This window comes from Galeopterus variegatus, unplaced genomic scaffold, assembly GCF_000696425.1.
Source record: "Galeopterus variegatus unplaced genomic scaffold, G_variegatus-3.0.2 Scaffold4703, whole genome shotgun sequence".
Taxonomy (NCBI): domain Eukaryota; kingdom Metazoa; phylum Chordata; class Mammalia; order Dermoptera; family Cynocephalidae; genus Galeopterus; species Galeopterus variegatus.
The window spans coordinates 150717-162262 of record NW_007730814.1 but is presented as its reverse complement, the minus strand read 5'-3'; the positions used below and the strand labels follow the sequence as shown (position 1 = coordinate 162262).

Below are 11546 nucleotides of genomic sequence, written 5' to 3'. Positions count from 1 at the left end.
ACAGAGCCTCAGAGGGACCAGGTGCTGAGGGGGCTGAGAACCTCAGTGAAGAACAGTCCTGGTGCACCTGCCCCAAATGCCTGCCCACAAAGGAGCCCCTGTGAGTTATGAGGATGGCTGGCTGGCTAGAGTGACCCTGGCCTGCCGAAGACTGCATCTCTGGGGCCCCTGTCCCCAAGCCTGAGAATTCTGACAAGGTCGCTAAAGAGTCAAGCAAGCGTCTGTGTGCCTGGTGCATGTACCCTAGAATGGGGCAATGAGCAAAAAGCCCCCTAAAGGCTTCCCGAGGAAGCATCACCCAGCTGCCCCTTTACTCAGCAAACAGAGAGATAGGACACTGAGCCAGGTTAAAGTGAGATGGAAGCTTCAGAGCTGCTTCTAAAGAGTTTTCTGTCTATAGAGACAGATAAGAAAGATCAAAGAGAAAATTCCAGCACTAGCGTGGAAAGTGCTGTAAGTTAGGGAAGCACGGAGAGTGAGCGGACACAGAGACTTAGGCAATCTGGAGGAGAAGACACCTGAGGGCCTCCTAAAAGGAGGGTAGGTGAAAGCTGTAGCACGGGCAGAAAGGAAAGGAGGGTTCCAGGCAGAGGAAGCTAACTTAGAAGCAAGCGTTAAGAGAGAACAAGCTGGACTTCCCCTTGTGGAGGGTCCCCTCTGTGTATGCGCCCTGCTGGAAAAGTCTCTTTTCCCTCTCTCACGTAGTGGTGTTCACCCTTAGTTGCAAATCAGAAGTCTCAACTGACCCAAGTCCAGTAGTCTGGAATGCTGGCCTGTGGCATGGTGAGATTACTGTTCCCACTTCTCACAGTTTTCTTTATACGTATGTATGAGCACGTTGGTCTCTGTGTTTGAACTAGTGCATCAGTGAGCTGGAGACAGGGAGATGCACAGAAGTCTAAGCCATGAAGAATTAAGGAGCACATGCTCAGCCTCAGAATTTCGTATTTCATTCTAAGCAAGTTAGTTCTTGCCTTTCACACTTGCAATTAGGAGATGATGGCTGAGTTACAAAAGATTTCTTCTCTAAAAAGGAGCTCTCCCGCACTGTTGGTGGGAATGTGGATTGGCACAGTCACTGTGGAAAACAGTGTGGAGGCTCCTCAGAGAACTAAAAATAGATCTACCTTACGACCCAGCTATCCCACTCCTGGGTGTGTACCCAAAGGAAATGGAATCAATATATTGAAAAGATCCCTGTACTCCCGTGTTCATCGCAGCACTATGCACAATAGCCAAGAGAAGGCATCAATCTAAATGCCCATCAGTGGAGGAATGGATAAAAAACTGTGGTATATATACGCAATGGAATACTATTCAGCTATAAAAAGAAATGCTATCCTCATCTGCAGCAACATGGATGGAACTGGAAACCATCATGTTAAGTGAAGTAAGTCAGGCACAGAAAGAAAAACACCATATGATCTCACTCATATGCAAAAATCTTTTTTAAAAAAAAAAGGTTCTCATAGAAGTAGAGAGTAGAATAATGGTTACCAGAGGCTGGGAGGGGAAGCCAGGAGGAGATGGGGTGGACTAATGGGTACAAAACTACGCTATCTACCCAAGGTGGATCATTGTGCAGTACACGCATGTATTGAAACAACACACTGTACCCCACAAATATTTATGTACAAGTAAATATTAAATTTTTTTAAAATAATAGATAAATAAATTAATTAAGATGCTGGAAGTAAAAAAAACCATACGAAAGTTTTCTTCTCTGTAGGCAAAAAAGCACATGCCATCAAACTCATGCACCCGCAAAAATCCCATTGGCACCCTCGTGCATGTCCAGGTACACACAGCAATACACGAGAGCCCTTGCATCTGCCTGCAGCCACATGTGCACACATATACACACATGCGCACACCCCACACAAGTGCATGCACAGATTCATGCAGACAGGAACCTGAAAGCAGCCCCTTGACTGAGCATCACATGCATCCACTGCGTGCTCAGGCAAGCTTGCACTAGCACCCATGTGTGCCAGGGTCACATTATGACTTTTAAGAGGCCCGAAGCATGGGAAAGCTTTGGGGACTCTCCTTGCCTCCCACGAGGAATTTTTTTTAAGTTAATTTTTAAAATGACAGAAACGCGTGCCGAACACAAAGTAGCTTCTTTCTGAATTTTTTCTGACGACAACTTGAAATTATTTTTTTCTGCATGTATTTATTTGCTGGTTCATCTTTGCATTCGTCTATGTGTGCATTCATTTTGGCGTCCCTGCTTTGCTGGAGCCCTGGGCGTGTGCATAATCCTTCCGGATGATTCAGAAATGACATGCACACATGTTCACACAGCTGCACACACACACCCAACACTCACGCATGCTCAGACTAGTGCTCCCCACATGTGCATGCCGGCTTGCACACTGGAGCATGCACATGTGCACACACACACACAGCTTGATGGAGCTCCAAGCCAGAAGCCCCAAGTAGGAATCCAGCCCTGGCACCCTTACTGTCAGCCGCAGCCAGCATTCCTGTAGGACACCTCTCCTCCCTCCTGGTGTTTTGGCCACTGCAGCTTCCAAGCTCAACAGGAAACCACAGAGTGCTCACACGTAGCCAAGCTCTGAAGACCTTGGAGCAGGGAGGAATCTGGTTCAGAGGGGAGACAAAGGCATGAGGTGGGTGGAGTGGGGGAAGGAGGAGACACACACCAGTGGGTTTCTGGAAACACAGACTGTCTGGGGAGGATGGGTGATGGCCCGGGATGGCCCAAGGACCCCAGACAGGGACCAGCACTGAGCTCCAGACGTCTGATGGATGACCTCCATGTGCCAGCCCCAACCACCTTCAAATTACATCTCCCAACCCCAGACCCAGACCCAGGTGCAATTCATGAATTCCTTTTATAGCTTTAAAAACAGCTGGGGCTGGGTCCTGCCCCCTACATTTTGATCTAATTGGTCTGGGATGAGGCCTAAGTATCTGGATTTATGCAACCTTCCCAGATGATTCTGACATGCAGCCAAGGCCAGGAACCTCTGGTCTACAGGCCTCCTAGTGAGAAAATACCCTGTGACATGACGCGGAACTCACCACCTACCCTGGCAGCCCCCTCACTTCGGGGACAAGTTCAGAGTCAAAAGCCTTTCTCCATAGCCACGTGGTTCCAAATTCCCAGAAAGGTGACAGCAAGCCCAGGGTATTCCCCACCACTGCCACCAGCATGGGGGGCTTTCCCTGTTCCTCACCTCCAGCAGGTCCTGCCTCCTCCAGAAAGCCCACCTGGCTGCTCCAGCCCAGACCCTCATGCCCAGAGTCCCTCGAGGGTGAAGGCTTGCTTTCTTGTTCTCACATCCAAGCCGTGCCCCCCACCCCCCAGCAGGCTTTCTGTCCCATGAAGGCACCAGCAGCTGGCACTCAAGGCTGCAGAACCAGGTAGAGAGATGTCCAGGAGACATTGGCCAGATGCGCAACCCTGGACGGTCCCTCCTGCTTGCTCAGCCATGAGGCGGGGGGCAACGCGCCTGCACAAAACACACCTGAGTGAGCGTGTGGAGCATTGGAGCCCTGAGCCCGCATGCAGAAGGGGCTCCACCACTACTGCTCCCACCCCAGCAGGCGGTGCCTAGAGCCCTGATACTTTTAGAGGGTCCTCAAAAGTCTTCATTTCTTTTAAAATCAGAAGAAAAAGATGAACATGGTTCAGCCTGGATTGTATTTGTCTTCATATGATGACATTGTAAAATATTAATTTTAATTATTTTCTAAGGAGGAGGGGGTCCACAGAAGCCATACTGCAGCCCTAGCAAGGGAACATTATCCAGGCCTAGTGGGGTCCCCCAGGTGGACTCCCCCACAGCCCGCATGGGCCCAGACCAGCATCTTGGAGAGCAAGGTCTGTACCCCACAAAGCCAACTTCTGTCAGCGCAGCTTCTCCAGCACACTGGGAGAGGTGAAAACACCGGCTCTGGAGGTTCCTGGCTGGAACCTGAGCTGTGTGACGTTGGCAAGTTGCTATGCCTCTCTGTGCTTCTGTTTCTGCATCTGTGAAGTGGGGGTACTAAGACTCCTCACAGGGTTGTTGTGGGGATTCAGGGAGATGATGCCCTTAGAGACCCAGGCACCTGGGAGACTGTCATCATTCTCAGCTGGAACAGCAGCACCTGCAGGGGTGTGGCAGTGCCGCTGGGAGCTCTCCCGGGGACCAGGCCAGGCCAGGCCAGGCCTTGGGCATCACTGGACGCCCTGGGCACGAGCCCATGGGAGACACCTCCAGCCCCCTATCTCCTCAGGCCTGAGGAAGGGCCTGAGCCCCGGGGTCTTGGCCTGAGGGATCCCTGGGGAGCAGCTGCTGGTTTTCTTTTTTGGGCTCGTGGAGAGGCCTGAGGGAAGCCCAGGTCACTTTTCAAGACATGTGGCCACTCAGGCCAGGGGGACCCTGCTCCTGCCCCCTCAGCCTCCTCCTTGGCCCCCACAAGGAGAGGAGGCACCAGGCAGCTCTGCTCTTTGCTCTTTGGGTTCTTATTCTGGGCACACTTAGCAAGCATTCACAGAGCACCTGCTGAGTGCTGGCGGGCTGGTGGAAGCACAGTCACCTGCGGGCACTTCTGCAACTTGGCCAGGCCCAGAGGAAGCTGAACGGTGCGGCAGAGGGACGGGTCCCCTGTGTCGCTGAGTGCCCGCACATGTGGGATCCTGTCTGGCATAGCTTGCTCCATCCTTACACCACCCTGGAAGATGGGCATGGTCATCACCACTTGACAGATGACGAGGCCGATGCTCAGATGGGAGAAGGGGCTTCCCAGGGCCGCGTGGCTTCAGTGGTGAGCTGGAACCCACCCGCTCTGTCTGCAAGGCCAGAGCTCTCAGCCACTTCACTTCCTGTGCCACAGGAGCTGAAGGTGACCCTTGTGCCCACGGCTCCTGGGACCCTCAGGCAAGAGCCCCCCACAGGCCCTCCCTGCAGGCCTGACCCCCAGACCCGTGGGGACAGGTCTGCTGGGAGCTGACCTCCCTCCAGGGGGCCCGTCACCAGTGTTAAAGCTGAAAGGGAGGTTGGAGCTTCCGGGACTTAAAGAAGAACACCTGACAGAAGGGGAGAGTGGAAAGGTGGCTTCCCCAAGGTCACACAGCAAGTGAACAGAAGAGAAGCGGGATTTAGTAGCCCTGGGTGTCCTGCTTTCTCCCCATCAGGGCACGGATGGCTCCCTACTGCCCTCTGAGAACCTTCTAAGCTGTTAGATGAGCATCCCACCCCACGGGGCAAAGTAGAAAATGTCCTTTAGGACTCAGTGAGCGCTCATCCAGATTTGGCAGTGAAGCCACTGCTCAAACTGGCCCCAGGCTCTTTCTCCTCATTATAGAGTTTCAGTGTGAAGAAGAAAATAGCATAAAAGTTAAACAACATGCAGGCAACAAGCCAGAGAAAGGGGAGCTTCAGATGCAATAGAGAGGAAGCGTCCGAGGAAGATGAAAGGTATTTTGTTGGTTGGTTTCTGCAAATAGAAAGCAGAAAGAACCCAGAGGGCACGGGACCCACGGGGACCATCTAGGGCGAGGCGCGGCTCCCGCCACTAGGCGTCACCAGAGCAGCGTCGATGGCCTGGAGCCCCGGCCAGGCTGGGAGCTGCGGCAGCTGCCCTTGGAGACAAACCAGGCCGTCTGACCAAGACTTCTGGAAAAGACCAGGTAGGAAAAGGCTCTGGCCATGGATTAGAAGCTTTCAAAAGACACACTCCAGTAGGCCTCTTCACCCTAAAGCGTCCTAAATTACCTACGCTCCCCGCTTCCCGACATCATTTGTCAGGCAGGAGGGAGAAGGCTGGAGTGAGCTGGTGGAGGAAAGGGGTGATTTCTCACCAAGAACTTTCCATCCAGGCAGCACCTGGAGCCCAGCACCTCACCTTTGCAGAGTTCAGAGAGAGCCTGCAGCCAGCCTCAGGTTACACAGCCGCACAGGTCTGCTGTCTTAGCCCAGCAGCAGGGCCAGACAGAGAAGCAGCCATCCCCAGTCTCCCATCTGCACCCCACTCGCCCCGCCTCTCAGATTGGAAAACATTTTTCAGAATAATTGGAGTCCCCTGCGATATTTAAGAACGAACTTTACAAGTTGCTATTCTAGACACATTTTCGCTTTGGGTGAGAAGAAGATACTAAAAAGCTTTAAGACGAAAGCCACACGGATATCAAAAGTGCACGTGGGGCGTCCTCCACGAAGCACACTGCGAAGTCACCCTTTTGGAGGGAACTCTGAGAGCATCTGGTCCTGTAGTTTAGTCCACCAGTGAGACCAGTGTAAGTGCCCGGGGCCACACAGCGAGTGTGAGGCATTTTACCTCCAACCAACTGAAACCCCCACCTACAGGGGGTCTCCTCAGCCCAGTCTCTGTACTCTGTGGGCTGCAGAAAGGTCTTGATAGGTCATCCTGCCCCTATCAAAAGTCCAAGAGATGCATGGTGGGCAACGAAGGGAGAGAGTGAATAAAGGAGAAGTGAAAGTCTCATCCCCACACCAGGGGAGGCCGCGCTGCAGAAGGGGTCACTGGCCTGTGCCTTCCCGCACCTCCCCAAGGGAAGTATCCAACCCTTGTTATATGGGAACTGTGGACTGATGGCCGACACAAACACCTGCATGCGTGGAACACTGATTATACAATAATAACTACTAGCGGCGTCATGAATATCACTATTATTAACTCTTGCAGCACCCAGCCCCCGCCAGGCATCTGACACGTGACTTCTAACCCAATGGTAACTCTGCAAAAGTGCACCCTGTCGTCTCCATGCTGCAGAGGACAAAATAGTTGAGGAGACAAAGTGGCTTGCCCAGACCACACAGCTGGGGACGGAGGAGGCCGGCTCACACCCTGTCGCCTTGCCGGGGCTTCCTCCTGCACTGCTCGGCCAGTCCCTGAGCAAGTGAAAACCTGGCTGCTCAAACTGAAAGGAAATGTAGTGATTGCCTCTCGAGGAAGCTTCTGGAAGAGGTCGGCAAGGGTAACCATACACACACATATGCAGCAGGTATACCCAAGCATACACAAAATACAATGGAAATGCCGTGTATAATTCCAGTTCCAGCACCCAGTGTCTCTCACTGAAGCGCAGGTGAACACCTCACCTCAGTCAGATAAAGAGAAATGCCTCCCACTGCGTATGGGCCAAATTCCTTCTCTGTGCAGTTGTTTGGATTCTGCACATCCATTTTTCTGTGGTCCCCACTGTCCACATGCTTCTTGGCTATGCCATTAAGTGGGCACACTTCGAGTGGCTGAAAATTCTCACACTCTCAGGTCACAATTGTGATGGCACGCTGACGTGGTCCCTCGACGGGCCCCTCTTCTTGGCTCGCCAGGACCTGTCTTTGCACTGGGTGCTCCCTAAGGATGGGGCTGCCTTATCCATCTCCTGATGTCCAACATCTGTCCCGAGCTTGGCACAAGAGCCCCCAGACCTCCCACTCTGGGCCCTCAAATTTCAGGTGCTGTTGGTGGCAAAGGAATCCAGGAAACAGGGCAGACCTCACTGAAATCATGATTTCAGCCTTGGGCAATGTCCTTGTATCTTTCTAGAATCCCCAGTGCCACCAACTGCTAGATACTCGTGGTTACTCCTTGACCCTGAGCTCTGTGTCTCCTAATTGAGGAGACTATGTCACAGCCAAATGAGCTGGTGCCTTCTCTTTCCAGAAACTACCACGAGGTAGTTAGTCTCTGATTCATCATGCTTACTCTTACCCTGTGTGTGCATGTGTGGTCTCATGTGAGGGTGTGTGTGTGTGCATAAAAAGCCACTTAATATGCACAACATATGACATGGTAACTGCCACTGCATGCCAAGTCACTTTTTAAATATATTTTTCTTCATGATAACTTCATACTTCATTTGTAGACTGCTTCACACAACAGCTTTGTGCTTGCTTTTTAATCACTTGTAGGCCTGGTTCACAAATACACCTGGGAGTGTAGATGTAATGACGATGGCATTTCTTATCAGCAGCAGGAAAAGACTGAGTATTTAATAGGTGGTATTAGAAGAACTGAGTAGCCACCAGGAAGAAATGAAGGTAGGAACCACACCTCATACCATACATTCAGATAAATTACAGATGGATCAAATATTTATGTGCAAAAAAAAAAACCCTCAAAATGTTAAAAGAAAGCACAGCATTTTTGTATATAATCTCAGAATGGGGAAGTCCTTTCTCTAAGCATGACGCAAAACTCAAGCAACATAAAAGATTGTTAAATTCTCATCAATAAATTTTAAAACTGCATGGGGAAAAATTAAAGTCAAAAGTCAAGCAATCAACAAGGGAAAATATTCATNTTTTTCTTCATGATAACTTCATACTTCATTTGTAGACTGCTTCACACAACAGCTTTGTGCTTGCTTTTTAATCACTTGTAGGCCTGGTTCACAAATACACCTGGGAGTGTAGATGTAATGACGATGGCATTTCTTATCATATTTTTCTTCATGATAACTTCATACTTCATTTGTAGACTGCTTCACACAACAGCTTTGTGCTGGCTTTTTAATCACTTGTAGGCCTGGTTCACAAATACACCTGGGAGTGTAGATGTAATGACGATGGCATTTCTTATCAGCAGCAGGAAAAGACTGAGTATTTAATAGATGGTATTAGAAGAACTGAGTAGCCACCAGGAAGAAATGAAGGTAGGAACCACACCTCATACCATACATTCAGATAAATTACAGATGGATCAAATATTTATGTGCAAAAAAAAAAACCCTCAAAATGTTAAAAGAAAGCACAGCATTTTTGTATATAATCTCAGAATGGGGAAGTCCTTTCTCTAAGCATGACGCAAAACTCAAGCAACATAAAAGATTGTTAAATTCTCATCAATAAATTTTAAAACTGCATGGGGAAAAATTAAAGTCAAAAGTCAAGCAATCAACAAGGGAAAATATTCATAATTCACATCACAGATAAAGAGACAATTTCCTTAATAGTTAAAGACTTCCTACAAATCAATAAAACCAAAAACTCAAAAGAAGAAATGGGCTCAGGATATGAACGACCTGGGTTCGGATCCCAGCTCTGCCAGTGACTACCTGGTGTCCTTAAGCAAGCTACCTGACCACTCTGGATCTTGATTTCCTTGTCTGTAAAAGCATCCTGGCCTCACTGGGGTTGTTGTAAAGATTAATACATGAATATTCCCCAGTACTGACACTGTTTATTGCCTACCCACCCTTCTTCAAGACTAGGAGCTCCTTGGGGGCAAGGGCTGGGCCCAGCAAGGACCTTCCTGTCACACAGCTGTGGCTGATGAGTCCTTTTGAACTGAGCCTGTCTTGGGCCAGGAATGGCCAGATGGATCATGACAAAGGATCCAGTTCCAGTTCTTTGGCCTAAGGCTAGGTGGTTCCTGAGTCACTGGCAATCCCTGCTGGGGTCTCCACCATGCGCGTTAGAAGGAAGGAGAAAACACACAAGGACTTTGAACGGCAGATGCAGGCCTCTGCAGGACGCTGTAGCTGCATGGCACTGGGTGGAAGTTAAAATTCATAAACTGTTAATTAGCATGTGGAACAGGAAGTTTCTGAATAGCTTTACAGCGAGGCAATTGGCAGGCAGAGGGCCAGCACTTAAAAGCCTGGTTTAAAAGAGAGAGGCGGGGAAAAGGGAGGACAAAACAACCTCCACATCTCTGCTTCTTTTTACATCACAGCAACCCAGATTTCGTTTCTGCCCGGACATCCTATGGAAAATGGAAATAAAGCCATCTGCCCTCGTGGTGGGCTTTGCAAGGGCTTGCTTAGAGCCCTGCAATGACCAGGGCTGGGGAGAGTGCAGGAGGGTGTGTGTGCGTGCACGTGACTACCTTCCCAGGTCACAGAATGCTTTTTCCCTCCTGCTTTTAGAGCCGCACTGCTTCCGTGATGAGCCAGGACTTAGTTACATGTTATAGGGAGTACGATAAGGTGATGACTGTGGCCTTGATTCCATGAAACGAATGCTATGGCATGAAGTTAACATTTCTGGGGAGCTTGATTCCCAAATTTGTAACTCAGTGACCCTCTTCCTCCCTAGGCCTCAGTTTCCCTCTCAGGAGAGCGAGGCTCAGCTTTCCTAACCCGTCAAGGCCCTGCAGCTGCACAGGTGGAATGCACCCCATTTTCTGTAGGGCTCATGGCTGCTCTCTGGTGCTAACCCCAGTCCTGAGGGCGGCGGTTCCCAGGCATCTGCCACCCCGAACAGTGAATGTCCTCCCTGATGTTCGTGCCAGCTGCTGTTCTTCTGGTGCTCCAGTCACAGCCACGGCCTGCGTACTCATGGGCCAAGCCACCTGTCACCCAGTGCCCACTTTGGGTTAACTGCCCTCACCGTCTACGGCAGGGGATTGGGCATCAGACTTCACGCTGCTTGGAGACTCAGCCTGCTTTCAGGAGCTCGTATGTGCAGGACACACACGTCCTGTACTTCAGCCTGGAGGAAAGGATGATGCGCCAAGGGTTCCAGAGGAGACCTGCTGTCGAGCCTAAGAGATTCTACGAGAGCTCATCCCTGGCCACGAAGGCAGCTCCAGGCCTCTCCCAGCCCCTCAAGGCCCAGCCAGTGGCCGCTGCCTCCAGGAAGTCTTCCCTGACCTCACCAGCCTTCTTCAATCCTTGCAGGCTCCTTCTGACCAGTACCAACCGATCATCCACTCCAGACCAGGCGCTGCACTTGGGACAGGACACGTAGTCCCAGCCCTGTGCAGTCTCCCTCTCCTTGGAGCTCCCTACACTTTCTGGCCTCCTAATTACTGGCTCTAGTGACCCTGTGACTTCTCTTTTTTTGTTACCTGCCTTTTCTCATCTCTGTCTCTGCCCCCCACCTTCACCCCTAAGAACACACATGGCTTAGTGCTTAAGAACCAGACAGCCTGGGTTCAGACTCTGCTGTTCTGGCTCTGTGACCTTGGACACTTTATTTAACCTCTTTGTACCTCAGTTTCCTCATATGTATCATAAGGATCATAACAATACCACCTCACAAGACTGCCATGATGCAATTTTTTAATAAAGAGTTAAACTTTGTAAAGTTCTTAGAACAGTGCCTGGCCCAAAGTAAGCATCATATAAGGGTTAGTTTTAAATGAGCAAGGCATTTGTAGGGTAGGGAGCTATCTTAGTCCATTTGTGCTGCTAGAACAGAATACCAAAGACTGGTTAATTTATAAAACAACAGAAGTTTATTTGACTCACAGTTACAGAGGATGGGAAGCCCAAGAGCATGGCGCTGGCATCTGGCAAGGGCCTTCTTACTACATCATCCCATGACAGAAGGCAGAAAGACAAGAGAGGGTAAGTGCAAGAGAGCAAGAGACATTGCTTTTATAACAACCCACTCCTGCAATAATGACATTAATCCGTTTGTGAAGGCAGAGGCCTCATGACCTAATCACCTCTTAAAGGTCCCACCTCTCAACACTGTTGCATTGAGGATCGAGTTTCCAACAAATGCTTTTTTTTTTTTTCCTTTTTGTCTTTTTTCGTGTCCAGCAACAGATCGCAACCCTCAGTGTCGCGCCCGGACCGGACCGGACCGGCAACGGATCGCAACCCTCAGTGT

The 11546-nt window shown here is 50.2% G+C and overlaps 1 protein-coding gene across 1 annotated transcript in view; it reads left to right on the top strand.

The window, feature by feature from the left end:
* SERPINA11 (serpin peptidase inhibitor, clade A (alpha-1 antiproteinase, antitrypsin), member 11) overlaps positions 1-10676 on the top strand; it is a 47498-nt gene extending 36822 nt beyond the window's left edge. The window contains 1 exon segment of the mRNA XM_008588173.1: positions 10329-10676. Within this exon segment, the coding sequence (XP_008586395.1) occupies positions 10329-10676 (348 nt within the window).
* Positions 10677-11546: the final 870 nt, after the last annotated feature.